Source organism: Selaginella moellendorffii, unplaced genomic scaffold, assembly GCF_000143415.4.
Source record: "Selaginella moellendorffii unplaced genomic scaffold, v1.0 SELMOscaffold_11, whole genome shotgun sequence".
Lineage (NCBI taxonomy): Eukaryota > Viridiplantae > Streptophyta > Lycopodiopsida > Selaginellales > Selaginellaceae > Selaginella > Selaginella moellendorffii.
This window is the reverse complement of record NW_003314272.1, coordinates 969,749-996,482: the sequence shown is the minus strand read 5'-3', so window position 1 is coordinate 996,482 and position 26,734 is coordinate 969,749. Positions and strand designations below refer to the sequence as shown.

The window sequence follows — 26,734 nt, the reverse complement described above, 5'->3', positions numbered from 1 at the left end:
GGATCGCGTTTGCCAGCTTTCATACCTCGCAGCTTCAGCGAATGGCAACCCAAGTGGGAAATGGTCTCATAAAATCGAGGATAGAAAATAAAAAAAGAAAAACCTCGTCAACTTTGCACTGACAAATGTAACTCGCAATGAAGAGGGAGCAATGAAAGAGGTATTCGCATCGTGCGCCCGCGCAACTTCGCAGCGGTCGACTCATCCACGGATTTCTATGTAGAGACATCATCCGCCGGTGTGTCATGTCTGTCTGTGACCATCAGCTCCGGCCTCCTGCTACAAGTGGTGTTGAAGGAATCACGCATGGCTCCTCGTGTTGCGCTTCCGGCTGTCAAGTCATTCATTGAGGCGCTGCAGTTGGCTTTCAGCTACATCAATGTCAGTCGTCTCCAGCATCACGTTGAAGTTCCTGAGTATGTATAGCTGTTGGAAGTTCTGCTGCTCAGCACGAAGTTCGTTCTGGAGAACACTTGTAACAACTACTCAGTGTTGGTAGAAGCCAGGCAGAAGGGGAACCGATGCTTGATCCTTTTCAAGAGTTTTGATTTGAAGGGATTCCAAGCACAGGGAGCTGGAGACGAAAAGTCTATCAAGATACACATTGTAAAAGCCAATGATGTTATGTCCACCTACAGTTTGGCAAGGCTCTGGCTACTGAAGCTAGTTACCTGAAGGATGTGATTGCCAGAGAAAGCAGGGGAAGGCAGCTCACTTGCTGGTATGTGCATTACACATACTTGGATTGCGGAACGTCTAGACGGCTTATGGTGGATAAACTCGCGAGTGCCACAGGCTTTGCACTATCCCAAGTTCATGTTTGGGACTAGTTGTACATATGCTAAGACCATTGCATCTCATAAATTTCATTATGGTGAAGCCACGCAAAATTTACATCGCCCTTGCTTACACTGGGATTCTATTAGCAGAGCTCGTTCGCAAAGAAACACCAGTTTGTAACATGATCGGAACGTGACGCGGTTTTACCATCCTGTAAGACGGGTGGTCTCTCCTGGAACCGAAAAAGAGAAACTCTGGACGTGAAGATGCTGGATTTCGAGTGAAGCAGAAACTATCCGTGCTCGGCACGGAGACTGCAATTTCTCAACGAGACAACGAGCTGTTGAGAGTATGACGTTTACGATGAAAGTCATTCATTTGGCTCTTTCCTTTCGGACCCAGTCAGGGAAGACGCGAAGCGGGGAGCTGTCACCATGAATGAGCCTGCTCTACAAAGTAGCAAATCTTAATCACCACTGTTTGTGAGTGCGACTCTCACAAAAACCAATCACAAGGTTTGTCTTTCTTACCGAGAATCGCCGAAACAGATCACCTGAGATATCGCTGGAGGCTGTAAGGCGAAGCCTCGTACTTCTTTAGAAACGGGTGCTGGAGGAGCTGGAACGCATTCGGTCGACACGCCGGCTCCTTCTGGAGGCAAGCTTTCACCAGGTCCTGGAACTCGAGCGAAGTTCCTTCGGGGGGACTTGGCACCTCCCACTCGCAGATGTTGCACATAAGCGTCATCCAGTCCGCCTCCTGGCCGTGAGAGAGGTATGGAAAGTAGCCGAGCGCGCACTGGAGCAGCACCAGTCCCAGGCTCCAGATGTCCGCCGAGTAGTTGAATCCCCCGCGAGCTTCGTGGAGCTTGAATCTCTCGGGGCTCATGTACGCGCACGTCCCCACGAAGGTGTTACACTCGGCGAAAGTGCTGGCCAGCTCCGTGCTCACGCCAAAGTCGGCGATCTTCACCTCGCCTTTGCTGTTGAGCAGCAAGTTGGAAGGCTTGATGTCCCGGTGGACGATCTTGTTCGAGTGCAAGTAGAGCAGCCCCTTGAGCACGTACTGCGTGATGGTGGCGAGGTACGGCTCCTCGATCCTGGGGTGGCGCTTGAGGACGTGAGCGAGCGTCCCGCCGTCCATGTACTCGAGCACCAGCGAGATCTCCCCGCCCTTGTCGAAAACGCCGTAGCACTGCACCACATACGGCGCCTTGGAACGCATGCTTATCTCCTTCTCGCGCTTGATCTGCTTGGTGATGGCCGCGTCCGTCTTGGGATGGATCGTCTTGAGCGCGTAGACGACGCCGGTGCGTACGTGCACCACCTTGTAGACTTTGCCACCGCTTCCCTGTCCGAGAATCTCCCTCTTCTCGAGATCCTCCAGCGAGACCTGGCCGCCTCCCACCTCGTCCTTGGCAATCTCCGGGAGCTTCAATCCCCTGGTCGCATCTGCTGGAGGGAGTGGAAGCCGGTGTGCCCCTGGAGCTGAGGAGGACGGAGCTCGCAGGAGCTGGAGATTTGGAGGCTTTTTGCTGCGTACCAGCGACATCCTGCTGCTGCCCAAGAGCGATCTGGATCGACCCTCGAAGCCCCAGTAGCGATCTGGTTGAAAGACGTTCGAATCTAGCTACCACTATGGCTGCTAACTAAACTAGTGGAGGAAAATGATCTATACCTCTAGGAAGACTTAGCCGCTGCTCGCTCGATCGCTCGCTCACCAGCTCAGTGGCTCTGGAAGATCTGATATGGCCCCAATAGTCGCAGGAAAAATCCTCCTCCCGGCCGTGCCGCCGCTGACTGGTGTAACGCGGAAACAGTAAAGCTCTTGGGTCAATCCTCTCTCCCCCCTTTCCCAGGAAGCCTTTTTGGACCACTCCACCACGCCACCTCTCCAGCCAAATTCTAGATGCTATCGATCCTCTAGCTCGATAGCTTCGCCTTCTTCTTCCATGTCGTGACCCAGCGACGATCCCAGCGACGAGGATTCCTCCCTGACCATCTCAAACACGTAACAATCCCTGAGCTTGTTCTTGACGATCACGTAGCTGCGCTGCAGCCCCGTGCTCGCGAATCCAGCCTTGATCAGCACCCGCTGCGATGCCGCATTCTCCCGGAACACGATCGCCTCGATGCGCGCGATGGATTGGAGCTCCCGGAATCCCTGTTCCACCGCCGCCCTCACGGCCGCGGTCATAATCCCGCGGCCCCAGTAGCGGCGCGCGAGAACGTATCCCAGCTCGGCGCGGCAGGCGTGGATCCCCGAGCCCGGCGTGAGCGAGAGCGAGCCGATCGCGACGTCGGCCCAGCAGATCGCGCGGAACCATGGGTGCGGAACGATGAATGCGTGGAAGAACTCCACCGCCGCGTCCCTGGACGTGTAGGTCTCCCACACGAGGAACTCGGTGACCGCGTCGTCCATCGCCCATTCCATCATGTCGTCGATGTCGCTGGCCCGGAATTCCCTGAGCGTGAGCATCGAATTGGCTGGAGCAGGATTTAGGGTTCTTCGTCGCGAAGAACCCTAAAGTTTGGAGCCCTAATTTTTGGGCGCTTTGCAGGGCGGGGCTATGGCGATCATCACTTCGGTGGAGCTCAACTATCTCGTCTTTCGCTATCTCCACGAATCAGGTAAGCCTCCGGCGCCGCCAGCGCTAGATCACACGCAAGGAGACCGAACCCTGGCAGGTTTCACGCACACGGCGTTCACGCTGGGGTATGAAGCCAGCTTGAATAAGATGAGCATTGACGGGAATCTCGTGCCACCAGGTGCTCTGGTCTCGTTCGTCCAGAAGGGGATCCAGTACCTGGAGCTGGAGGCCAATCTCAATGATGTGAGTGATCATCCTTTCAGAGAGTTTGCGTTTGCTCGTCAAAGTTTGTGACGTTCCTCTCGTTCAACAGCATTGATTGACGGTTGATCCTCTACGCCAGGATAACACAGACCTGGACGGCGATTTCTCCCTGCTCCAGCCGGTGGAGCTGCTCACCAAGGATGTGGCGGAGCTGCGGCAGCTCATCAGGGAGCGGAGAGAAAAGATAGAGAAGGAGAGGGAGAAGGAGAGGGAGAAAGAGAGGGAGAAGGAGCGGGAGCGCGAGAGGGAGAAGCAAGAGAGGGAGCGAGAGCGCGCCGAGAGAGAGAGGGACCGCGAGCAAAAAGAGAGGGACAAGGAAAGGGAGAGGGACAAGGAGCGTGGCGACGTCAAAGTGAAGATCGAAGAGCCTCGCAGTTCAGGTAAACCTTTCTCTCGTATGGTCTTTCTATGGTTGGTTTCGTTTTTGTTTCCTTATAAAGGTCATCCTTTTCTATGAGAACATTTTCCCCCAGTATCTAAGCCAAGGTGTTTCAGGTGACATGGATGTTACTGTCGCCGCCACCAATCCAGTAAATGAGATTCCAGCTTCTCAAGTGACAATTCTTGAGGGGCACGGATCGGAGGTTTGCTCCTTTTTATTTTTACAGTCTTGCGCTGTTTTTAAACTTTTTCAGCGCTCCAGGTTTTCATCTGTGCTTGGAACCCAACAGGTTCTCTCCTAGCATCTGGGTAAGGCTGGCGGATTCACCTGTCTTTTACTAAGTTAGTTGTCACATCTTCAGTTCTGGAGATTCAACAGCGCGGATATGGACAATTGCTGATGGTCCTTCCGGAGTTAATGCTCAGAGCTCGGCACCTCGGCCACTTGTTTTGAAACATTTCAGGGGCAAAACAAATGAAAAGAGCAAGGACGTGACTACTCTTGACTGGAATGTAAGCTGCTTCGTTTCATCTGACTCCAAAAGACTCATCCTGTCTGTGAAGGCGGAAGGAACGTTGCTGGCAACCGGATCATACGACGGTCAAGCTAGGATCTGGAGCAAAGATGGTACGTTATTTTGGGTTTGAAGCATGTATTGACTATTTACTTTTCTTCACTTACAGGGGAATTGAAAAACACGCTAAACAAACACAAAGGACCGATATTTTCTTTAAAATGGAACAAAAAGGCCGATTTGCTTCTCAGTGGCAGTGTAGACAAAACGGCAATCGTTTGGGATGCTAAAACTGGTGAAGTCAAACAGCAGTTTGAGTACCATGAAGGTTCGAAACCACAATTTTTTCCTTTTCCACTAGTCGTGAAACCACATGCTTGCTTTAGCCCCCACACTCGACGTCGATTGGCGGAACAATATGTCGTTCGCGACGTGCTCCACGGACAACATGATTTATGTTTGCAAGCTAGGGGAAACCAAACCGGTGAAGAAGTTTGCGGGGCACGAGGTTTGTAACTTCAGCAGTAATGGTTAAATGACTTCTGGCGTGTGATCAGGACGAGGTGAATGCTATCAAATGGGATCCAACCGGGAACCTCCTTGCTTCTTGCTCGGATGATTACACAGCTAAGGTGAGAATACCATGTTATATCAGTGTGACTTGGATGACATACTTTCTTCTTTATCTAGATTTGGAGCATGAAACATGAAAAATGCGTGCATGACTTGAAGGAGCATAAGAAGGCAAGCTTCCATCTCTGACACACTCCGGCCTGACTTGAGCGTTATAGGAAATATACACCATCAAGTGGAGTCCGAGCGGTCCGGGGACGAGTAATCCGAACCAACAGTTGGTGCTAGCGAGGTAAAATAGTTATAGTTTCCTTTTCCCGTTTCATTTGTTTGTTTTTGTGCCAGCGCTTCGTTCGATGCAACTATCAGGCTCTGGGACGTTGAACAAGGGATTCAACTCTACAGCTTGACGCAACACAGGTAAGCGCTTGCAGCGCTCGCGTGTTTTAAGTAACGGCTGTGGCTGTCTGTGCAGTGAGCCCGTGTACTCCGTGGCCTTTAGCCCAAACGGGGAGTTCCTTGCCAGTGGCTCCTTTGACAAATGCTTGCACATATGGTCCGTCAAGGACGGGAGCTTGCTCAAGACTTACAAAGGCAGCGGCGGCATATTTGAGGTCTGTTGGAACAAAGAAGGTGACAGAGTCGCTGCTTGCTTCTCAAACAACACTGTTTGCGTTCTAGACTTTCGAATGTAGACAACACAAATTCTTTGCTTTGATATTTTTGAGATCAATACAGCGAAATCACATTCTTTGTATCTCGCCATACACTGCGTCGGCCAGTCGTGGCGATGGAGCTAGCAGCAATGGGTTCTTCTTTGGCAGCGTCATCCCACAGACTTCCTCGATATCTGGGACTCGATCGTCCGGCGAGTGCCAGTGGAAGCAGTGGAGCGACTGTGCCAGTGCGAGCTCCACAGTTCTCACTCCCATGGCCAGCCCCGGACAGATTCGTCGGCCGGAACCAAACGGGATGAACTCGAAGTGCTGGCCTTTCATGTCGATGCTGGCCGTGGGCTTGTCAAGGAACCTCCAAGGATCGAACTCCAGAGGCTGCTCCCACAAGCTTGGATCTCTGGAAATGCCGTAGACGTTGATGATCACTCTGGTCCCGGCAGGGAAGCTGTAAGGCCCGACTTTGCAGTCCTCCATGGACTGGTGCTGGAGGAGAGGACCCGGCGGATGGAGGCGAAGAGTTTCCTTGACTACCGCCTGTAGGAACTGGAGCTTCGGAATGTCTGCCTCGCTCACCATCCGGTCGTTTCCAACTATGAAACTTATCTCGTCTTGGGCTTTCTGGAGAGAGCGCGGATGCCGTACCAGCTCGGTGAGAGCCCATTCCAGAGTCATGGACGATGTATCAGTCCCAGCTGCGAAGATATCCTGCAATGAAATGGTCAGCCGATTTACGAGGAAACGAGCTGGACAAAACGAACCTGGATTGTCGCTTTTATCGTGTCGTCGCTCACGTACTCCACACCGTTTTGTTTCTGGATGGACAGCAGCACGTCAATGAAGTCCTCCGAGGCGTTCGGGGGCCGCTCTTGTCGCCTGTGGCTGTCGACCAGGCCCTGGAAGAAGAAATCCAGCTGCTCGTGCAAGATCTGGCTTTGTTGGCGAAATCCTTGGACGTCGAAAGCTCGGAAGAACGGTATGTAGTCGGCAAGGTTGAAAGCTCCGGCGAGTTGGAGTGCTCGGTCGAGTGAAGACTTGACTTTGAGGCCCTCTTCGAGATTGACGAACTCCTGCCTGTTGGAAACCATTGTCCCAATTATGCTCCATGAGAGCTCTGTTGCCGCGTCCCGAAAGTTTACCACTTTCTTCTCTCGAGCCAGCTTCAGCAGACGATGGATCATGTTGAGAGTCTCGTCTCTGCGGATGCCTTGAAACGATTCCAGTCTCTTGGCAGTGAAGAGCTCCAGGACGGAGAGCTTGCGGAGCTCGCGCCACTGCTGACTGTAAGGAGCCCACATGATGTCCGAGAAGCCATAAGTGAGAAGCTTGGCGTTCGCGACTTCAGGCCTTGACGAGAAGATCACGTCGTGAGTTTGCAAGAAGATCTTCGCTGTTTGGGAAGAAGAAGCCACCACCGCTTGAACTGATCCCAGCCGGAGGGACATCAGATGACCATACTTCTTGGAGAGCTCGGTGATCACGCGATGAGGCTGTTTTCCCAACAATTGGTGTAAATTCCCAACAACAGGCAGCTTCCAAGGTCCCGGAGGAGTAGAAGGCCGCTGCCGATTGACAAACCAATAAACCAGCCCGATCACCAGAAATGCAGCAGCCGCGAAGAGATTCATGGCGTCCATGATCGAGCAAAACGACCTCGAGAGTCTCTAGACTCTGCGTGATGACCTTTAGCTGTAACAAAAAATAAAAAATAAAAAGCAATTGTTAGCTGCAGGAGAAAACAATGTTATTTAGCTTACCAGAGTGGCTGTCTATCGCCGCTATCGCCATGACCAGGACTTACGAAGCTAGTCAAGAGGCAAGTCACGCGTAGAAGAGCTGTTATGAAAAACCGGGACGCGCCATCTGACTTGCTCTCCTCTTCTCCAGCTCCGCCTCTTCGTGCTGCCTCCGGAGCCAGTCGAGAAAGAGCGCTCGCCTGTACTCGACTGCCTCGTTTTGCAACCCGACCTCGTGCTCGTTCGTAAGTGGAGGAGCTGCCATCTTATTGTTTGGATAGTCGTCAGCCTGTGTCTCGGGCTCCGGCTCCCCAGCGAGTTGGCAGAAGTTGTGCAGGACACAGCAAGCCATGACCGCCTGCGCTACGTATCTCAGGTCCGTGTTCATGTTTCTCAATATCTTCCACCGAGCCTTGAGGAGGCCGAAAGCGTTGGCGATGCACTCCCTGGCTTTCAAAAGCTGCATGTCGAACACATTCTCGCTTACGGTGTCGTCTCGGTCGTAGTGGAAGGGCGTCACAAGAAACGGCATCAGCGGGTATGGCCTGTCCGCCACGATAAATGGTTGCAGCGGGCGACCCTGTAAGTTCATTGTCGGCTGGGCCAGCACCTCCCGGTTGATCAGCCTCCTCCAGAGGCTACTAGCTCTGAGATGCGTTACATCGTCTAGTCCACCCGGAGCGTTGCAGCACACGTCCCAGAAAATCTTGTCGCTGTCGCAGACGCCCTGGAGCAGGACGCTGTAGAAGCCATAGCTGGATAGATAGTCGGCAGGAGTATATGCTGGCTTTGGCTTGTTGTAGAGCTTGATGTGAGATCCACCTATTGCTCCACAGACGTTGGGAGTGCCCGAGAGCGATGCAAACTTCCTTATCACCTTTGTGAGAGCGTTTCCCGAGGGGATGACCACGTACTTGGAGTAGAGCTGGGAGCTGCTCGCAAGAATGCTGGTGATGAGCTTGGTATACTTTGTGACGGTCGAGGCGCCGGTATCGTACATCTCCGCGAGAGCTCTCGGTGAGGTGCCACAGGCAAGTCGATGAATGACCATGGCTACTGCTTTCTCTGTGTCAACCGGTTCCCTGACAAAGTCGCTGCTCGGATTCTCGATGAAGGGCCGGAGCTCCGCTAGGAGGTACTGGAACGACGAGAATCTCATGCGGTAGAACTTGAGCCACTCTCTGTCCCTGGTTACGTGGTCGCTGGACGCGGCCAAGCTTTTCATTTCCTGCCACATTAAGCCGTCTCGTCGTAGCTTCCAACACTCTCTGCTGACCTGAGGCGTGGACGCTGCTGCGAAGAGAGCCACGGACATCACCATGAAGATCGATGGTAGTGGTGTATCCAGAGCCATGTCTCCGAGAAGCATATCAGCGGAAACGTCTGTTAAGCCTTGCGAGTAGGCAAAGAGGAGGTACTGTAGGAAATCCATTTGCATTCATAAGACTAGGAAAAGAAGAAGAAAACCACTGGTGAGTATCTTGTAAAACGCTATCTTTCCTAGACAAAGAATGCTCCTAAGAGCTTGTAAGGAATTCATGCAAGAAGAACTAGAGCATGAAGACAAAGAAAAAGCATTCGATCGATTTATCTAAGTACAAGAAAAATGGTAACGAACAATCAATAAAGACTATGCCCAAGTTTGTAAAAAACGCTATCTTTCCTAGAGAAAGAAGAATGCTCCTTAGAGCTTGAAAGGAATTGATGCAAGAACTAGAGCATGAAGAGAAAGAAGCAATTGATCGATCACAAACATAACTCTCTACTGGCAGATCAGGAATGAATGTATATGCCTCAAAGGTTTAAGTCCATCAACAGCCATAGGCCGCTTGACACATCTAATCGATTCATCACTTTCGCCACAGAAAAGTTCTAGCTTTGATACATGGAGCACACACAGTAGATCGATTCTTCGCAATTCATCACATTCACAGAAAAGTTCTACCTTCGATTTCGATACATCGAGCACACACAGCAAATCGATTCTTCGCAACAAGAAAAGGAAATGCAAGTGATAGACGGATCAGGAGTGAATGGATATGCCTCGAAAGAGTTGAGCTCATTAGCGGCCAGGAAACCGCTTGACACATCTAATCGATTCATCACGTCCGTGGCAAAACCGAGAGAATCACATTCTAGACAGCGCAGGCGGGAGCGAAGAACTTACAGATCGATCCTGTCGTTCGATGATAGCGGCGCCGTTTAAAACCCTAGTTCTTTGCTAGGGACGGGCGGCCTCATCCTGGCCGTCCGTTGCGGAGCTCCCGCCCCTGGACTTAATGCGATTTAAATGCCCCAAAACTTTAGGGTTCTTTCGTTGGTGCGCCGAAGAGAAGCGAGAGGGGACGATGGGGAGACCGCGAGCGCGCTGAGGTAATCGCTCCCTTGTTCCGCGCTCGCAATGGCCCCGTGCTGATCGATCCTTGCCTTCTTTGCGGGCTTATCCCAGCGCCGTGCGGCCGATCTCGCGGCACTCGCGTATTACCCTAGCTAACTGAAGAGGGCAAGCGCAGGGTTTCTTGGCGGCGGCCATGGCGGACTCGAGAAATGGCGGCGATGCCAAGAGCAAGGCCAATGACAGCGGCTACGACATCAACATCGACGATTTCGTGAAGCGGCTCAACATCTTCTACAAATGCTGGGCGGACGAAAAGAACGAGCTTTGGGGCGGGGCCGACGCGGTGGCGGTCTTCACGCCGCCCAGGGCCGAGGCGTCCGAGCTGCGCTACCTCAAATCGTCGGCATTGAACATCTGGATGCTGGGATACGAGTTTCCAGACACCCTCATGGTGTTCGTCCAGGGAGCTCTCCACTTCTTGTGCAGCCAGAAGAAAGTGAAGATCCTAGAGGAGCTCCAGCGGCCGGCCAGGACGTCGTGCGGCGTGGACGTGGTTCTTCACGTGAAGCTCAGGAGTGAAGACGGTGGCCCCCAGATGCTCGAGATCCTCGACACGGTGAAGGCGCAGTCTCGGTCCCCGGTCCTGGGGGTTCTTGCGAAAGAGAAGACGGAGGGGAGTTTCATGGAGAAGTGGGACGAGCTCCTCTCGTCCTCCCGGCTCGAGAAAGTGGACGTTGCTGCCGGCTTGTGCGAGATGTTTGCCGTCAAGGACGAGAGCGAGATCAACAACGTGAAGAAGGCGGCGTACCTGAGCGCGACGGCCATGAAGACGTTCGTTGTGCCGAAGCTGGAGCATGTTATCGACGAGGAGAAGCGCATGACTCACGCCGAGCTGATGGAAGAGACGGAGAATGTGATGTTGGATCCTCCAGGGAAGCTGAAGATGAAGCTCAAGGCGGAGGGTGCCGACGTCTGCTACCCGCCAATCTTCCAGAGTGGTGGAGTGTTCGATCTCAAGGCGAGCGCGCAGAGCAACGAGGATCCACTTTACTACGACGCGACTGCGGTGATCATCTGCGCTCTTGGGGGTCGCTACAACATGTACTGCTCCAATGTGGCCAGGACGTATCTCATTGACGCGGACACCAGCCAGGAGAAAGCGTACAAGGCACTTTTGAAAGCTCAAGAGGCGGCTATAAACGCTCTGAGGCCTGGGAACTTGATGTCGGCGGTGTACAAGGCTGCTGCTACCACTTTGGAGCGTGAGGCACCGGAGCTGTCGTCGTTCTTGACGAGATCAGCTGGAGCAGGCATTGGGATCGAGTACAGGGAATCCGGGCTGAGCTTGAATCCCAGGAACGAGAAGGTGATCAAGGCCGGCATGGTTTTTAACGTAAACATCGGCTTGCAAAATCTGGAGATCAAGTCTTCCAATCCGAAGACGCGGACTTACGGACTTCTTCTCGCTGATACCGTCGTTGTTCGTGACAAGGGGCCCGACGTGGTGACATCACTGTCCTCGAAAGCCTTCCAGGACATTGCGTACTCGTTCAAAGACGGTGATGAGGAGCCCGAGGAAAGGCCGAGGTCGAAGCCGGCTTCGAATGGTGCTGAGCCTGTTTACGTGAAGACGGCTCTCCGGTCGGACAACCAGGAAATGACCAAGGAGGACCAGCGGCGGCAGATGCAGGCAGAGCTCGCGCTCAAGAAGAACGAGGAGACCGCGAGAAGGCTGGCGGCGGGTGCCTTCGGCCATGGAGAAGGCAACAACATGGTTAAGTCGTCCGGGGAGATGACTGCGTACCGAAACGTGGACGAGCTTCCATTCAGCCGCGAGCTGATGATCCAGGTCGACCAGAAGAACGAAGCCGTGCTGCTTCCAATCTACGGTATCATGGTTCCTTTCCACATCGCGACTGTGAGGACCATCAACAATCACCAGGACCTCAACTCCTCCATCATCCGGATCATCTTCAACGTCCCTGGAGCCGGGTTCACTACGAACGACGTCCCTTTCCAGAAGTTCCCGCACATGATATATCTCAAGGAGATCTCTTTCCGGACGAGCGACATCAAGCACTCGACGCAGATCGTCCAGATGATGAAGACGCTGAAGCGGCAAGTCTCTCAGAGGGAGTCCGAGAAGGCGGAGCGGGCGACGCTCGTCACCCAGGAGAAGCTCCAGATCTCCAAGGGGAAGGCCATCCGGCTGTCGGATCTGTGGATACGGCCACCGTTTGCCGGTCGAAAGAGGAGGCGGGGGACGCTCGAGGCTCACGTCAACGGGCTCCGGTACTCCACCATGAAGGCCGAGGAGACGGTGGACATCCTCTACAGGAATATCAGGCACGCATTCTTCCAGCCGGCCGAGAAGGAGATGATCACCTTGTTGCACTTCCACCTCCACAACCACATCATGGTCGGGAACAAGAAGGCCAAGGACGTACAGTTCTTCGTGGAGGTGATGGACGGCGTACAAAACGTCGGTGGTAGCAGGCGGTCGCACTTCGATCCGGACGAGATTGAGGAGGAGCAGGCGGAGAGGGAGCGGAAGAACAAGCTCAACAAGGAGTTTGAGGTGTTCGTGAAGAAGGTGACGGACCTGTGGGAGCAGCCGGCGCTCAGGAACTTCGGCCTCGAGTTTGATATCCCGTTCCGGGAGCTCGGCTTCCACGGGGTGCCGAACAAGACATCGGCGTTCATTGTGCCGACGGTCAAGTGCCTGGTGGAGCTGATCGAGTTCCCGTTCCTGGTGGTGACGGTGGAGGACATCGAGCTCGTCAACCTGGAGAGAGTTGGCTTCGCTCAAAAGGCCTTCGACATGGCCATCATCTTCAAGGACTTCAAGACGGACGTGCTGCGCATCGACGCCATCCCGTCGACGTCCCTGGACAACATCAAGGAGTGGCTCAACTCCATGGCGATCAAGTACTACGAGAGTAGGATGAATCTCAACTGGCGGCCTATTCTCAAGACGATCCTGGACGACCCCAAGAAGTTCATTGACGACGGCGGGTGGGAGTTTCTCAACATGGAGGCGTCCGACTCGGAGTCGGAGAAGTCGGAGGAGTCGGACAAGGGGTACGAGCCGAGCGACCTGGAGGAGCCGTCCGAGTCCGAGGACGAGGGCTCGGACGACGAGTCGGTGGTGGAGTCGGAGGACGATGAGGAGGAGGAGGCGGACAGTGACGAGGAAGAAGGCATGAGCTGGGACGAGCTAGAGGCGAAGGCGTCCAAGGAGGACAAGGAGAAGGGAGACGAGTCGGATAGCGAGGACGAGAGGAGGAGGAGGAAGGCTAAGATGACTGGTAAGACGAGAGCTTCTCCCAAAGCTCCTCCGGCCAAGAGGTTCAAGACTAGATAGATAAGATAGAGTTGTGGAGTCGAATTGTAATTTCCTTGTGAAAGAGTTAGCACAGGTAGCTTTTACGAACTTAAACGAAAGCTTCTTATCTCATCTCCGAGGATCTGGCACGAAAAAATGAGAGTTAGAGCTAGCTGACTGGAAGTTCATCGTTCTTACCTGGTAGATCCGCTCACAGGGGTTTGAGTTCTTTCCATTCTTTGAGAATCTATCATGAGAAGAGCACTTGTAAGTGATTTTTCTTTCACGGCAAGTTTGAGTACCTTCTCGAGCGATTGGGCCGATGATTCGTCCGGCTGGTCGACGTCTTCGTTGTTTGTGGCAGTGCCAGCCCGGGCTTGCAAAGATTCCAGTGTGGCTTTGTTGTGAAGGAGTGAGCCAACCGTTTGCTCTATAAACTCCTGTGAAGAGAAATTCCATGAGATGCTTGGCAGTGATCGCGGGATTGAGAGATGTCTAGCATACCTGCTTGGCGGCTAGAAGCCTCTTACACTCGGCTTCCAACACAGGGAGCTCCTCCTGGAGCTTATTCAAGCGCGCTTGGATCTTCATCGGGTTTACCTGGAATTTCCACGGTTTGAGAATCAATGCGCAAGGGATCGGCGGCTTACATCGTCATTCCCGTAGATTCGGCTGAGCTCCTCGTCCAATCTGTATTGAATCAGCTGTAATCAAGCGCCACTTCGCGAGAAATCCAAATGTAGCTCTGGAAATCATACCAGAAGCGAGTTGTGAGCTCGATCGAAGTGCGCGGCGAGCGTATCGACAGCATTCTCCGCCCAGACGCCTCGTCCAGCGGCCGCGGAGAACGCCATAACGATCTAGGGCTAGAAAGAAGAGAAGAGAGAATATGCCATTTTCCACCGTTAAAAGCCATTCCAATCGAACGGTAGTTTTAAAACCCTAGCTGAAGAGTTTTAGGGTTCTTGAGAGCCGCCGGGAACTAGCAAGCGCCGCGCCATGGTCTGTGAGGATAGGGAAAGCTAGAGCTGGATTTGACGATTTCGTGCTTGTTTCTTACAGGATCAGCCGGTGAAGCTCGCAATTGTGACCAAGGTGATCGGCAGGACGGGATCTCGCGGGCAAGTGACCCAAGTCCGGGTGAAGTTCCTGGACGACCAGAATCGTCTCATCATGCGCAATGTCAAGGGGCCGATCCGCGAAGGTAAGCTCTCGATCCTCTCGATCGAATCGAAGATTGATCTTTGGGGCTAATTTCTTGTGTAGGTGACATCCTCACGCTGCTCGAGTCCGAAAGAGAAGCTAGAAGGCTGAGATGAAGAGACCCTGGCGAAATTTTGGGATTGGGATTTCTATGTAGCCTTCTCGATCGATGAAATTCTAATAGAAAGAGTCTTGTGTTTAAAATATTTTTCTAGTTCTAGGTCATTCTCTTCCTCCATGGCGGCGGCTTGTGCTCAGAATGCTGGTGCCGCGCAATGCCAGGGATTTTCGCGATTGTCGCCGCTGGGAAGGAGATGTAGCTCTGGATCTAGGGTGTTCTTGTCGCAGCGTGGATCCAGATTGAAAGCCGTGGCTCTGGCGCACGCTGTTGTCCAGGAGCGATCGCATTTGGAATCGATGCGCTCTTCTTCGTCGCTCCAGCAGCGAACGCTCGATTTCGTCAAGTATCACGGCCTGGGAAACGATTTCATACTGGTATGCGTGGTGTGTGTTGTGTTGTGAGTGTTCTTATTGGGATTTCCAGGTCGACAATCGTGATTCCTCGGCTCCAAAAGTTTCTCCGGAGGATGCGATCAAGCTCTGCGATCGAAACTTTGGCGTGGGAGGCGATGGTGTCATCTTTGCTATGCCGGGAACCCAAGGCTGCGACTACTCCATGCGGATCTACAACTCCGACGGCAGTGAGCCAGAGGTGAATGAGAGTTGACTCTTTTTAGCGATTGTCTTGTGTTCTTGGTTCTCTCTAGATGTGTGGAAATGGGATTCGTTGCATGGCTCGTTTCGTGGCACGGCTGGAAGGAACTCTAGAACCTCGAAGGTTTGATCACGTCTTTTGGTTTTCTTTCGTCTTTGTTCTTACAAGAACTTACCTTACAGCTACAAGATACACACTCTTGCTGGAACAATTATTCCCGAGCTTCGTCCTGATGGACAGGTACTCTAGCTTTCATGTAGTCTAGTTTCCATGCGCTGGGACTGATTCAATCCACAGGTTGCAGTGGATATGGGACCTCCTACGCTGAAAGGTGCCGAGGTTCCCACAAAGCTTCCGGTTAATGCCGACGGCGCAGTAGTGAAGCAACCGCTGGTTGTGGATGGAAAAACCTGGCTCGTCACTTGCGTGAGCATGGGTAATCCACACTGTGTGACATTTGGGGAGCAAGATGCTAAAGGGGTAATCAAACATGTTTGAATGCTTCTCATTTCCTTATTCCCATCTCTATCCAGGATCTCGAGGTGAATAAGCTGCCCTTGGAGAAGATTGGACCTCTTTTCGAGCACCATGAGGTTTTTCCTGCAAGAACAAATACTGGTGAGCGTTTCTTTCCTGAAGTTGACGAAGCGATTCGATTGCAAGTAACATCATTGGCCTTAAACATCCAGAGTTTATCCAAGTGTTGTCCGATACTCACCTCAGGATGAGAGTGTGGGAGAGAGGCGCAGGTAAAATTCGTGAACATGGTACCATAGCTTTGAATCTGATATTATACTCTATGTTGTAGGTCCGACCTTGGCCTGTGGAACTGGAGCTTGCGCTGTCGTAGTAGCGGCAGTCTTGGAAGGACGAGCACAAAGGGTACGTACTGTCTACCTCACATTTCATGGCACTCACGCAAGGTATCCTAGAGATGCGTTGTCGATCTTCCGGGTGGTCCACTGGAGATAGAGTGGAAAGAAGCAAACAACCACGTCTATATGACCGGGCCTGCGAAGCCAGTGTTCTCGGGAATCGCTTATCTGGATTAAACAATCGGTACGAAGGAATCGTTTTCCAGACATCATTCAAAGCAGTAAGAATTTTTTTACAGCCATACGTACCTCTCGACTAAAAAATCCTCCTACGAGTCAAGCAGCAACAATCTCTCGGGCCAGCCACTGCATGCCCGGATACGAGAAGTAGAGCACCAGGTAGCAAGGCACCGCGAAGACCAGCGTCACCAAGCTGTAGAGCACCAGCACGAGAGCGCTGAAGGGCAGGACGTAAAACACCAGGAAGAGCAGCAAGATCATCGGTGGCAGCTTGGAGATCACCTGGGCGATCAGCCGGATGAGCTTCAACACCTGGTCGGCATTCCACTCGTCGTGGACGATCTCGTGCCAGACCCGGCGCTGCTGCAAGTTAAGCCCGATCTGCCACACGTCGCTCATCCTCCAGGCGCCCTTGTCCAGCCTCCGGCTCGCCGGGACGTGATCCTCCGGCTTGGAGCACTCGGTGGTAGCGGCCGAGGAGCTGCCCCTCGCGGCCTCGACGATGGAGAGGAGGAAGAAGTTCTTCGCCGGGAATTTGAGGCGGCCTCCCTTCCAGGAGAGGCGGAGCGTGAGGAACTGGCACCAGGGGCACGGGACGAGGAGAGGGAGCTGGAGCTGGAGTGGCTTGATTGTCCCCCACTGGAGGCCCATCAAGCACGTCTTGCACAGGGTGTGGCCACAGAAGAGAACGTAAGGCGTGTGGTCGCCGCCATTGAAATTCTCCCAGCAAACCGGGCATTCCAAGCAATCGTCCAATGGATTTCTTGCCGAAGGGCTCGCTGCCGCTGTCGCTGAAGCCGCCGCTGGCTGGGACGAATGGTGCTGCCTCGCGGCGCCGCCAAATCCACAGCTGCGCAGGAATCTATTGAGCTTCCCTCCCTGCCCTGAATCCATGGGAGCGGATCGATCGGATCTAGCGCTAGAATTTTTGAAGAAACCTAAAAATGCTTTCGTCGGGAGTGAGATTTAATAAATAAAAGATGCTTTTGGGATATTCTGGTGCCTATTGAATCCCAGCCGTTGGATTCTTCTTATACCGCGTTTCCAGAGGGTCTAGGGTTCTTCGCATCGCGGATCTGGAATGTCGTGGATCAGGGGCTCCGGGGCTCCATCGGCGGCTGGATATGGCAAGATTTCGGCTCCGGCAGCAGATCCAGTGCCGGCGCGGCCGGTTTCGCTCCTGATGACGGTCTGTGCGACTCCCTCCAACGATCTGGCGTCGACGAATTACGCGTATTGCTCGGTGAGTGATGCGTCCAAGTTTCATGCCAAGGGATGGGACAGAGGATTCGCGCTTGTAGGCAATGCCGTCGTGCTGACGATCAAGTGAGTGGATTTTAAGGTTTTTTTTCTTGTGCTTATTAGTAGCTCTCTTCCGGCAGGGGTCACGATGCGGTGCCCAATAATTCTCTGGCGCTCAATACAATCCAGCGGCAACATTTGAAAGTATCGAAAGGAGATGAGATTCCAGTGGAAAGGTTTGATATTCCAGACAAGTTCAAGCTTACGGCTGTGACAGTGGAACTCGAAATCTTTAAAGGAAAAAATCGGAAAGAGGAACAGGTGTGCGTTTCTTATCTCGCCCATGCATGATTCTTATTTATATTCTTGCAGATTGATGCGAAAGTTTTCTCCAAGGAGATCGTTAGAAGATTATCCGAGCAGGTTTGCGACCTTTGTTGTTTGCTGCTCGTTGGTTCTCACTCCGAAGTATTCAGGTGGTGACTATTGGTCAGAAGGCTTTCATCGAATACTGCGGCATAAATTATGTCCTCACTATTAATGATTTAGCGCTAGAAGGCCATGATAATCCAAATCGTGGTTTGATTTCAATTGAGACGACATTTATATTCGAAGCAGCTCCTGGTTCTAGCATCAAGGTGAGCCAGAGACTACATTTTCAGCTACTTACCAATTCATGCGTTCGACAGATAACGAATCAGAGGGGAGCTGGTACTCAGATCTTCAAGCAGAAAGATTTAAACTTTCAGAAGCTAGGAATCGGAGGCCTCGATGCTGAGTTTGCTGACATATTTCGGAGGGCATTTGCATCAAGAGTCTATCCTCCGGATGTGATCAGCAGGTGAAATGCTGCCTGAAATTTTGCAACTGCTGATTAGAATTCTATCAGATTAGGAATAAGCCACGTCAAAGGAATGCTGTTGCATGGACCTCCAGGAACGGGAAAGACACTTATTGCTCGGCAAATCGGAAAAATGCTCAATGGTCGTGAACCAAAGGTTTGTTATTTGACTCCATGTTACTTGAATACACTGACAAGCTTGTTATGCAGGTGGTAAATGGTCCAGAAGTTCTGAGTAAGTTCGTCGGTGAAACGGAAAAGAATGTTAGGGACCTATTCGCTGAAGCAGAAAATGATCAGAGATTGAGAGGTTTACAATACTTTCAGTTATTAAAGACTTTTTTTGAGTGTCTTCATATCCACAGGTGATCAGAGTGAATTGCACATTATCATTTTTGACGAGATTGATGCCATCTGCAAGGTATACTTTTACGATTTTGTAAATGATAAAATTTCTTCTCATACAGACAAGAGGCTCCACTAGAGATGGAACTGGAGTGCATGACAGCATTGTCAACCAGCTTCTCACCAAGGTTGGCCTTTACTTTTATTGCGTGTGAAGTGTTTGTTTGAATTGCGATCTGTAGATTGACGGTGTGGAAGCGTTGAACAACATACTACTGATTGGCATGACAAACAGGAAGGATATGCTTGACGAGGCACTTTTGAGGTGAGAGTTTTTGTTGAATGCATTCCGTATGTTAGACTTATGGCACTTGTGGCTGTAGACCAGGTCGACTAGAAGTTCAAATCGAAATTGGGCTTCCAGATGAAAAGGGACGTGTTCAAATTCTTCAAATTCACACGAGCAGAATGAGAGATAATTCCTTTTTAAGCGCTGACATAAGACTGGAGGACCTTGGTATGTATAATCTCATTCTGCTGCTCTGTTTTTCACCAAAGATCTCATACAGCTGCGCGGACCAAAAATTTCAGTGGAGCAGAGTTAGAAGGGCTTGTGAAAAGCGCGGTATCTTTTGCTTTAAACAGGCAAGTAAATGTGGCGGATCTTACTCAACCGATCGACGAAGACAACATCAAGGTTACAATGGTTGACTTCAATAATGCCCTGCAAGAGGTCCAGCCTGCTTTTGGTGCTGCTGTTAATACGCTCGAGATGTACAGGTATGCATATGATACGCAACGTAACTAGCTTTTTGAGCTGTTCTCGTGCAGAGTTAATGGTATGTTGGATTGCGGGGAGAAACACAAACATGTACAAGAAACCGCCATGACACTGGTCGAGCAAGTCAGGAAAAGCGATAGAACGGCGCTTCTCACTTGTCTTCTGGAGGGCCCTCCTGGAAGGTAGTTTTTGTTCCTTGCGTTTGAATGTACTAATTGCTCGATCATCAGCGGGAAGACTGCTCTAGCTGCAACGATTGCTATTGAAAGCGAATTTCCTTTCATTAAGATTGTAAGTTATGTGTATACGTTTTTAGCAGAACCTGAACTGTTTCTGGCCCAGATATCAGCTGAAAACATGATTGGATACTCTGAAACGAGCAAATGCAGCTTAATCGCCAAGGTATAGATATCGAATTTCATCTTCTCGACAAAGCTGTGTTTTGCAGGTCTTCGAGGATGCCTACAAATCGCCGTTCAGCATCATCATACTTGACGACATCGAGCGGTAGGCTTCTATCAACTCCAATTCTTATAACTGATTCATGCTGGAAATGCAGGCTACTGGAGTATGTGAACATAGGTGCACGTTTTTCAAATGTAGTCCTTCAGACTATTCTCGTGCTCTTGAAGCGTCTGCCACCGAAAGTAAGCTTCGAGAATTCGTAAATAGAAGTCACTGCTCTTGGTTTTACAGGGAAGAAAGCTGATGGTTCTAGGAACGACTAGCATGTCCTACGTGCTTGATTCCATGGACTTGGTCTCGGCGTTCAATGTCAAGCTCGGAGTACCGAATTTGAGACCACCCGACATGAAAAAGGTACGATGATATCAATCCATTACTCGCTTTTTTCTTCATTCTTTTCTACTCCAGGTGTTGGAAGGACTGGGTGTTTTTGCCAAGCGAGACCTGGACGACGTGGTCGAAGCACTGGACGAAGAGGTATGGTTTAGATCGGAGAACTAAAAGAAAAGTTTGGAGTGACACCTTTCTTCTCTTTTTTTTGTAGATTCCTATCAAGAAACTTCTCATGCTCGTGGAGATGGCCGCGCAAGGAAACCAGGACGATGACGCGGAGGACGTTTACGCTGGCAAGAGAAAGATTGACAAGAATTATTTCATGGAATGCCTCCAAGACTTGGCTTAGAGGCATTTTTCTTTTCCAATGTATAGTTTTTTGGAGGCTACTACCTAGGGTTTCAGGGTTCTTCTATGTTGCGTAGGAGGAGCGAGGAGCTATGGAAGCGATGGAAAGATTCAGCCGCGACAGGTGCGCATTTTGAGATCCGAGGCTCTGGGAGAGTGTTCTTGAGCGATTTGTGGCGCTGCAGTGAGCCAGCGGCGGAGCTATGGCAGCAAGAGCCTGGAATACAAAGCGAAGATGATGAAAGAGTTTTTCGAGTACCACCAGAGCTTGGGCAATCCAGATCTCATCACATTCGTTGGGAGAGCTAAAGTGCGTAGCAGTAAGCAATGCGAATCGATTTCCAATGCTGCATTTTCTTTTTCTCTTAGAACATCTTGTCATCGCAATGGCGTTGTCAGCTCGTCACGAGAGCTCGAGCAGCCAAGAGGTACTCTCCTTGTTCTTTCTCTTGGTTTTCCCCTTTCAACTTAGAGAAACAAAATGTGATCCAGGGACGAGAAGCTCCACGCCTCGATTGTCCAGTTTGGATTCTTCACAAAGCCTTATGTTTGCTTGACGAAGGAAGACAAGGCTCACAAACTGGTAAGCGGTCATTTGGTTTCTATCCAATTTTATTTTATTTTTCCTTGTGTAGGATCTTGTAGTTGATAGCAACGCGACGCTCTTCGTCGGTCATACCGATCCTCCTTCTCTTATGGAAACTATAAGGCTTCTGGGTAAGGTAAGCGAATCACTTGAGAATCGCTGGAAGTTTTTTGGCTTTTTTTTTTTTCTGTAGGTTCCTCCTCATATCATCTTGACTGGTGTAATGGGATTTGCCGAAGACAGTGAGGTAAAATCGTTTGTTCTTGAGACTTCATTATCTTGACTTAACGTTTTTGTAGGTGAGCAGAGTAAAGGAAGCTCTCTCGTCTATAAACACAGCTGCTAAAGAGGTTGTGGAGCTCGGTGGTCAAGCACTCGGTCCTCTCTTTGAAGCGTCAGAGAAATTGCTCGCCTCGCAATTCGAAGCTAGAACAAAGCTTCTAGACCCCGCTAGTGAGCTATCAATCTATCTATTTCGCCCAAAGTATAGTCCTTTCTACTTGGTTTCGTCCATTCTTACCGTTTTCTTTCCTGCTAGATCAATCGTTTACGTGGACTTGCTTGGGGCCAAACACGAAGTAGAGCTGGGACTTGCTCCAAACACTCATGCCCTCTGTAAGAAAACTCTGTAGATGGATAGTTCGTTTTGACAGGAACCTTTCGTTGCAGCCACCTTGTTCTCTGGTCTCGTGGAGGGCATAAACCAGACCGAATCGAGAAGGTTCACCCTCAAGGTCTTCTGCATGGTTTATCGGCACGTCAAAGTGGACGTAAGAAGATCCGTTTTCTTAGTCAGATAACCAAAACTTCCTTTCCAGGACGCTATACTCTACAACATCGACACAAATGGCTTCGACATCCTGGCGAAAGTCATCAAGCCCGCGAGCACAGACTGGATGGGATACCGCTTCAACTTTAAGAGGAATGTAACGACGGCCCTGGACGTGTGCCGGCAGCTCGTGGAGATGGAAAGGGAGTGCTGGGAGGCAATGCGCGCGTCTCCGGCGATGGCCTCTGCCGTGAGTCGAGCTGCAGCAGCCGAGGCAGCGGCAGCGATGGCAGAGGCGGTGGCAGAAGCGGCAGCAGCGGCAGAAGCCGCGGCCGAACCACCAGAATTCGACACCGCTGGAGAAGATGCCACGCAGAACGAGAACCTGGAAGTTGATGAAACCGCAGCTCAATCCGAAGAAGACACAGCCACTGCCACTGACAGTGCTCTGGAAGAAGTTGTTGACAACGAAGTCACTGCAACCAAGTGAAACGTTGATCCAGGTACCGTCATCCCCATTTTGAGGCGTCCAACATAAAGAGCTGATTCAAAGTTCCTGCTAGTAGTCTTGGGCTTTCTTGGGACACTGGAAGGATCTGTGGCCTTCCTCTCCGCAGCTGAAACATCCATTTTTCTTGCTCTTGTCCTTCCGCGGCTCGCGATCGCTGTTGGTGCTGCTGGTCGGTTTCTTGGGCGGGACAGCGTAGGCGATCTTGATGGGCCGGTTGAGGAACAGCTTCTGGTCGAGCTTGATGGCCCTCTCCACGGACTCGTCGTCTTCGAAGTCGACGTGGCCGAAGCCTTTGAACTCTCGGGTTTCCTTGTCGAGCGCGAGGCGGACGCTCGTGATCTTGCACCTCTTGAAGAACTGCCGCAAGTCTTTCTCGGTTGCGTCCCACGAGAGGTTTCCAACGTAGACTGAAGTGCAGCCCTCCGTCTTGGGTGGTGGCTCCGCGTAGGAGGTTTTTTGCTGCTTGGCCTCGTCTTGTGGCTTGATTTTGCATCTCATAATTCGCAAGAATCGGCCACCCCTGTTTTCCAGCGAAAAGTAGCGGTGAGAAGAGAAAAACCATCCATGGAACTTACATGTCCGCTCCATCGAGCTCGAGTGCTTTCTTTACTGCGGCTTGCGTCTGTGACAAGCACTCCATGCTTGAAAGTTTCGATCGAAAGAGAAAAAGAGAGTCTACCTTGAAAGTAATGAAAGCGAGGCCCCGGAACCTCCCAGTGTCTGGGAAGGTTGTGTAGTCGATCTCTTCGATGGCTCCACACTCAGAAAAGTAGCTATGGATGTCGTCCTCGCTTGTAGTGTATGGCATGCCTCCAGCGTAAATCTTTTTGGGATGATATTCTTCTTCTCCAGTCTCTTCCCTGCCAGCAAGAACAACTTAAGATTAAAGAAATCGACGAAGACGTACCTTTGATGGTCATCGTTCTCGTTCTCTTCAATTTCTGGCTGTGGTGGAGCGTCAGGAGCCACAGGCGCGCCCCATCGATCCACCTTCTTCTTCTTTGCGTTCTTCGATTTCCTCCCGACTGGTCTTGTTCCATCCTCCTCTTCCACTGCATCAATCGCATTTTCCTCCTCTTTCCTCTTCCTCTTCTCCTTCGACATCTTCGTCCCCTCCTCCTCCTCCGCCAATGCCTCTCCTTTCTCCTCCCTTTCAACCGCCTCCGCCTCTTTCCTCCTCCTCCTCTCCTCCCTCTTGAACCTCTTCGCCGCCCTCCGGTCCTCCAGCTCCCGCGCCGCCGCCGCCTCCTCCAGTTTCTCGGCCTCTTGCTGCTTCCGCTTCTCCTTCTTCTTCTTCACCTTCAATCTCCCCTCCTGCCCGAGCTTCTCCTTGCCGGATCCATCGCCCGCCGCAACCTGTTCCTTGAGCTTCTTCCGCCTGGCCACCATCGCCCGAGCGAAGAACCCTAAACCCAAATTTTCGCATTTTAGGGCAGGCGTGAACTAAGATTTTACTACCGTAAGTACCTTGACCTAATTCGAATATGACATCGGGCCCACAAACAAAATTTTCAATATACTTTCACGTGTTTTTGGACTGCCGCCAAATGTTGCCACTCGATATATGCCTTAGCAAGATATGAGCTAGACGACACAGCAGAATCGTGAAATTTGAGCATCAGATTGTCTAGTGCGTCGTTCTTGCAGGGACAATTGTGACTTTTAGGACGCATGTTAGCTCCAGAGCTTGTCCCTGTTACTTCTGCCGCCAATGGGTCAGGTCCTTTTCCTGGATTCTAAAAGGAGCTATGGAAAAAATGAGAGAGACTTTTTGCTTTATACAAGCTTGTTATCATCGTCTTTCGCTAGAAGTCATTGAAGGAACTCATGATTCTAGAACCACTCTTGAAATCACTCTCGAATTCACATCTGGAACAATGGGTTTGTCTGCAATCAGTGGAGGATTGTACAGTAGAAGAATGTGGGGGACGAGGATGTGCAAGAACTTCAAAGAAGGAAGCACTCAGTTTTTATTTAAAGTTGGCCGCCATAGATCTATAGCGGCATGCATACCCATCCACACATTTATAACCGTTCTAGAGGCTGCCAGAAGTGACTTTTTTGGGGCACATCTTGGTGCAGCCATAGCCATTCTTCTCGCAGCAGTAGTGCTCCACACCATTCTCGCACATCCACATGCAGCCATATCCATTCTTGAGGCAGCATGAGTACTTCTTGGATGGCTCACACATTTGCATGCACCCATAGCCATTCTTGAGGCAGCACTGGTACGCTTTGCCTTTTTCACACTCTTGCATGCACCCATAGCCATTCTTGAGGCAACAGTAAGTTTCACCCACAACGCTTGTTAGTCCTGCACAAAAGAAAAACAGAAAACAATGAAACAAAACTCCTGGAAGTTGCAGCACCTTTCTTTTCCAGGATAGTAGCCAAATATCGCGGATCATGCATAGCATCCATCCCTTCCGAAACCACCATTGCTGTGGAACTTGTGAATTAGTTGAAATTTTAAGCAAACAAAACTTTTGAGCATTACCTTCTTCAGCAGCATTGGCAATTGCAAGCAGCATCAATGGCAGCAGAAGGATGCAAGAAACTCGAACAAATGCCATCACTATGCTGAAGCAAACAGAGACAACAGAAGCAAAACTTGATACAAATGGCCTTCCGATGTGGTTAATTTATAGTACGAGTTGTCATCCCACGTGTCTCTCAGAGTTTATGTATATTTGTATCTTGCACAAGTATTTCAAAATATCTAGATATTTTTGTGAAGATCCTTTCAAAATAAATATCTGACAAGGATGTCAACAATAGTTATTTTTCAAGGATGTCAACAATTGGTATTTTTAAAACATATCTATGGCAAACAATTAGTGATCACTGTTTTGGGGAAAGTGTACTGGGGTGGGTGGGCTGGTAAAAAAGTGTATTAAACTGTGAAATATATGAAATTAAAACAGAAGTGTGCTTGAATTGTTTAAACATATATATGTGACTCACAAAATAATGTTTTGGATGCCATTTTTCTAAATGCATATATATTAGAATGTATATATGAATTCTCAGTTTATTTGATATATCAAAACCTTCTTCTTTTAAGTTTGGTAAGAATGGCAAAAATGTGTGGCAAGATTTAACTAGATTGGAAGTGTAGCTAAACTAGGTATTGTAGACATTCCCTACCAAAAGAGTGCTAGTCATGAGCCTCTCTACACATTGGCTATTGTCCATTGTCAATTCAGCAATGCTATTGTGCACTAGAGTGCTCAATTAAGGCTTTTGACATGCTAAGTACACACTTAGAGACTACAATAAACTTAGGCATCAATATAAAGTTTGGCCAGAACATGAAATAGTAATGAATGCCACACATATTACAATAGAGGGCTCAAGCTCTTTAATGAAAGAATCCCATAGCAACAATAGGCACTACACTAGAAGGTAACTATTATACTTTTATTATAGTTTTATTAAAATTTTTATTATAAAAGATATATATTTTAGACAAAAGTTTTACTTTACAATTTATTACTAATTTAATTCATGGTTTATATATATATATATATATATATATATATATATATATATATATATATATATATATATAAAATAATTTTATGAAGTTACAATCAAACATTACTATTGCAAATGTGATTACAGGTATCAAATGTTATCTATTGGGAAGTCCTTTAAGATATTCTTTCTTTACTACCATAATGGGAAGAGGTTAGTATTGCTGAACCCTTTTATCAGTTTCCACCCAAGTTAATTGAGAAACTAGTCTTCACATGTGCATTTAGTTAAATGAGCATATGGAGGGAATTCCTAAGTGTTATTAGTCAAATATATTTGACCTGGTTAAAGAAACTCATTTATTGACTTATACTTGTTAGTGTTGAGAACCCCTATGATATTGAGCTTGGTTTGTCAATATTTATTAGATAATAGTTTACCATATTCACCAAGACATTTTCACTATTATACCCTATGTGTTAGTCCCATTTAATTCTAATGACTATTTATAGAAAGTGTCTTAGGCATATCTATGGAATGTAGAGATTATCTTGAACACAATGGCATTGTTCTCAAGTGCAAATGTGACTAAAGTGAAAGCTTAAAGCATACATTCCTCAGGGGGGTGCTATGGGGGGTTTCATATGTATAGTAGGGATAGTGGGTAGGTTGAGCATGTTTAACTAATTTGAAGTATAATCTAATTCTTGCTTGTATGTTTGTATTTGTTCTGTGTCTGACTTAGGTCTAAGCCTAATCTCCATACATATTGGCTGGTGGAATACCCAAATTCTTGCATTATGCCACTGATATACTAAAACAGTGCTAAATTCCATTTGGCTTTATTTTCTGTACTAATCCTTGCATTGGGATGCTAAATGCTCTAA

At 49.9% G+C, this 26,734-nt stretch overlaps 13 protein-coding genes and 1 non-coding gene across 18 annotated transcripts; 6 read left to right on the top strand and 8 right to left on the bottom strand.

Annotated features, from left to right (window-relative positions):
* Window positions 1-846: 846 nt before the first annotated feature.
* LOC9650930 (mitogen-activated protein kinase kinase 9) lies at window positions 847-2,656 on the bottom strand. Its single transcript, XM_002968671.2, has one exon. The coding sequence runs from the start codon at window positions 2,329-2,331 to the stop codon at window positions 1,330-1,332; it is 1,002 nt and encodes a 333-aa protein (XP_002968717.1). The 5' UTR covers window positions 2,332-2,656; the 3' UTR covers window positions 847-1,329.
* A 13-nt stretch (window positions 2,657-2,669) lies between these two features.
* On the bottom strand, window positions 2,670-3,289 carry LOC9651677 (uncharacterized N-acetyltransferase p20). Its single transcript, XM_002968670.2, has one exon. It carries the CDS (start codon window positions 3,256-3,258, stop codon window positions 2,692-2,694), a length of 567 nt encoding a protein of 188 aa, XP_002968716.1. The 5' UTR covers window positions 3,259-3,289; the 3' UTR covers window positions 2,670-2,691.
* Window positions 3,290-3,292: 3 nt separating this feature from the next.
* Window positions 3,293-5,821, top strand: LOC9650929 (WD40 repeat-containing protein HOS15). Of its 2 annotated transcripts, XM_024673571.1 has the most exons (14): window positions 3,306-3,410; window positions 3,468-3,613; window positions 3,714-4,014; window positions 4,130-4,218; window positions 4,278-4,324; window positions 4,378-4,528; window positions 4,580-4,643; window positions 4,700-4,858; window positions 4,917-5,038; window positions 5,088-5,162; window positions 5,221-5,274; window positions 5,322-5,395; window positions 5,449-5,523; window positions 5,579-5,821. In XM_024673571.1, the coding sequence occupies exons 1-14, from the start codon at window positions 3,350-3,352 to the stop codon at window positions 5,796-5,798; spliced, it is 1,638 nt and encodes a 545-aa protein (XP_024529339.1). In that variant the 5' UTR covers window positions 3,306-3,349; the 3' UTR covers window positions 5,799-5,821. The 2 variants fall into 2 exon arrangements, with proteins under 2 accessions (XP_024529337.1, XP_024529339.1); XM_024673569.1 differs by having other exon boundaries at window positions 3,293-3,613.
* On the bottom strand, window positions 5,729-9,764 carry LOC9651676 (cytochrome P450 CYP736A12). Of its 2 annotated transcripts, none has more exons than XM_002968669.2 (3): window positions 7,535-7,649; window positions 6,539-7,466; window positions 5,729-6,485 (listed from the first exon to the last, which is right to left on the bottom strand). In XM_002968669.2, exons 2-3 carry the CDS (start codon window positions 7,412-7,414, stop codon window positions 5,847-5,849), a joined length of 1,515 nt encoding a protein of 504 aa, XP_002968715.2. In that variant the 5' UTR covers window positions 7,415-7,466; window positions 7,535-7,649; the 3' UTR covers window positions 5,729-5,846. The 2 variants fall into 2 exon arrangements, 1 of the variants encoding a protein (XP_002968715.2); XR_002992212.1 differs by lacking the exon at window positions 5,729-6,485 and adding an exon at window positions 9,681-9,764 and having other exon boundaries at window positions 7,380-7,466; window positions 7,535-8,959.
* On the bottom strand, window positions 9,277-9,377 carry LOC112346056. Its single transcript, XR_002992269.1, has one exon. It is a non-coding gene; the product is annotated as a small nucleolar RNA Z266 (small nucleolar RNA).
* A 75-nt stretch (window positions 9,765-9,839) lies between the features above and the next one.
* On the top strand, window positions 9,840-13,308 carry LOC9651675 (FACT complex subunit SPT16). Of its 2 annotated transcripts, none has more exons than XM_002968950.2 (2): window positions 9,840-9,886; window positions 10,027-13,308. In XM_002968950.2, exon 2 carries the CDS (start codon window positions 10,045-10,047, stop codon window positions 13,213-13,215), a length of 3,171 nt encoding a protein of 1,056 aa, XP_002968996.1. In that variant the 5' UTR covers window positions 9,840-9,886; window positions 10,027-10,044; the 3' UTR covers window positions 13,216-13,308. The 2 variants fall into 2 exon arrangements, with proteins under 2 accessions (XP_002968996.1, XP_024529336.1); XM_024673568.1 differs by having other exon boundaries at window positions 9,963-13,308.
* On the bottom strand, window positions 13,217-14,037 carry LOC112345896. The gene is made up of 6 exons (XM_024673572.1): window positions 13,935-14,037; window positions 13,827-13,880; window positions 13,681-13,776; window positions 13,479-13,616; window positions 13,375-13,423; window positions 13,217-13,319 (listed from the first exon to the last, which is right to left on the bottom strand). The coding sequence occupies exons 1-5, from the start codon at window positions 14,028-14,030 to the stop codon at window positions 13,388-13,390; spliced, it is 420 nt and encodes a 139-aa protein (XP_024529340.1). The 5' UTR covers window positions 14,031-14,037; the 3' UTR covers window positions 13,217-13,319; window positions 13,375-13,387.
* A 59-nt stretch (window positions 14,038-14,096) lies between these two features.
* Window positions 14,097-14,583, top strand: LOC9651674 (40S ribosomal protein S28). The gene is made up of 3 exons (XM_002968949.2): window positions 14,097-14,178; window positions 14,239-14,380; window positions 14,443-14,583. Exons 1-3 carry the CDS (start codon window positions 14,176-14,178, stop codon window positions 14,493-14,495), a joined length of 198 nt encoding a protein of 65 aa, XP_002968995.1. The 5' UTR covers window positions 14,097-14,175; the 3' UTR covers window positions 14,496-14,583.
* A 17-nt stretch (window positions 14,584-14,600) lies between these two features.
* Window positions 14,601-16,880, top strand: LOC9651673 (diaminopimelate epimerase 1). Its single transcript, XM_002968948.2, has 10 exons — window positions 14,601-14,874; window positions 14,924-15,091; window positions 15,147-15,217; window positions 15,277-15,334; window positions 15,392-15,574; window positions 15,628-15,712; window positions 15,784-15,843; window positions 15,903-15,976; window positions 16,027-16,153; window positions 16,209-16,880. Exons 1-9 carry the CDS (start codon window positions 14,617-14,619, stop codon window positions 16,144-16,146), a joined length of 1,077 nt encoding a protein of 358 aa, XP_002968994.2. The 5' UTR covers window positions 14,601-14,616; the 3' UTR covers window positions 16,147-16,153; window positions 16,209-16,880.
* LOC112345928 lies at window positions 15,568-17,123 on the bottom strand. Its single transcript, XM_024673654.1, has 3 exons — window positions 16,219-17,123; window positions 15,813-16,137; window positions 15,568-15,694 (listed from the first exon to the last, which is right to left on the bottom strand). Exon 1 carries the CDS (start codon window positions 17,041-17,043, stop codon window positions 16,246-16,248), a length of 798 nt encoding a protein of 265 aa, XP_024529422.1. The 5' UTR covers window positions 17,044-17,123; the 3' UTR covers window positions 15,568-15,694; window positions 15,813-16,137; window positions 16,219-16,245.
* A 52-nt stretch (window positions 17,124-17,175) lies between these two features.
* Window positions 17,176-20,545, top strand: LOC9650928 (vesicle-fusing ATPase). The gene is made up of 20 exons (XM_024673650.1): window positions 17,176-17,475; window positions 17,532-17,712; window positions 17,764-17,814; window positions 17,868-18,029; window positions 18,081-18,232; window positions 18,281-18,389; window positions 18,443-18,542; window positions 18,598-18,653; window positions 18,700-18,765; window positions 18,820-18,902; window positions 18,961-19,094; window positions 19,147-19,357; window positions 19,409-19,540; window positions 19,589-19,649; window positions 19,701-19,760; window positions 19,807-19,865; window positions 19,918-20,005; window positions 20,055-20,177; window positions 20,232-20,300; window positions 20,368-20,545. Exons 1-20 carry the CDS (start codon window positions 17,231-17,233, stop codon window positions 20,503-20,505), a joined length of 2,280 nt encoding a protein of 759 aa, XP_024529418.1. The 5' UTR covers window positions 17,176-17,230; the 3' UTR covers window positions 20,506-20,545.
* A 17-nt stretch (window positions 20,546-20,562) lies between these two features.
* LOC112345927 lies at window positions 20,563-22,499 on the top strand. The gene is made up of 10 exons (XM_024673651.1): window positions 20,563-20,628; window positions 20,690-20,814; window positions 20,874-20,932; window positions 20,997-21,087; window positions 21,140-21,226; window positions 21,284-21,337; window positions 21,390-21,574; window positions 21,629-21,705; window positions 21,760-21,860; window positions 21,909-22,499. Exons 1-10 carry the CDS (start codon window positions 20,571-20,573, stop codon window positions 22,347-22,349), a joined length of 1,278 nt encoding a protein of 425 aa, XP_024529419.1. The 5' UTR covers window positions 20,563-20,570; the 3' UTR covers window positions 22,350-22,499.
* Window positions 21,856-23,788, bottom strand: LOC9650927 (protein gar2). Of its 2 annotated transcripts, XM_024673653.1 has the most exons (4): window positions 23,278-23,788; window positions 23,050-23,230; window positions 22,946-22,992; window positions 21,856-22,890 (listed from the first exon to the last, which is right to left on the bottom strand). In XM_024673653.1, the coding sequence occupies exons 1-4, from the start codon at window positions 23,757-23,759 to the stop codon at window positions 22,419-22,421; spliced, it is 1,182 nt and encodes a 393-aa protein (XP_024529421.1). In that variant the 5' UTR covers window positions 23,760-23,788; the 3' UTR covers window positions 21,856-22,418. The 2 variants fall into 2 exon arrangements, with proteins under 2 accessions (XP_024529421.1, XP_024529420.1); XM_024673652.1 differs by having other exon boundaries at window positions 22,946-23,230.
* Window positions 23,789-24,316: 528 nt separating this feature from the next.
* LOC9651672 lies at window positions 24,317-24,960 on the bottom strand. Its single transcript, XM_002968667.2, has 3 exons — window positions 24,868-24,960; window positions 24,740-24,811; window positions 24,317-24,684 (listed from the first exon to the last, which is right to left on the bottom strand). The coding sequence occupies exons 1-3, from the start codon at window positions 24,941-24,943 to the stop codon at window positions 24,407-24,409; spliced, it is 426 nt and encodes a 141-aa protein (XP_002968713.1). The 5' UTR covers window positions 24,944-24,960; the 3' UTR covers window positions 24,317-24,406.
* Between the last annotated feature and the right edge of the window lie 1,774 nt (window positions 24,961-26,734).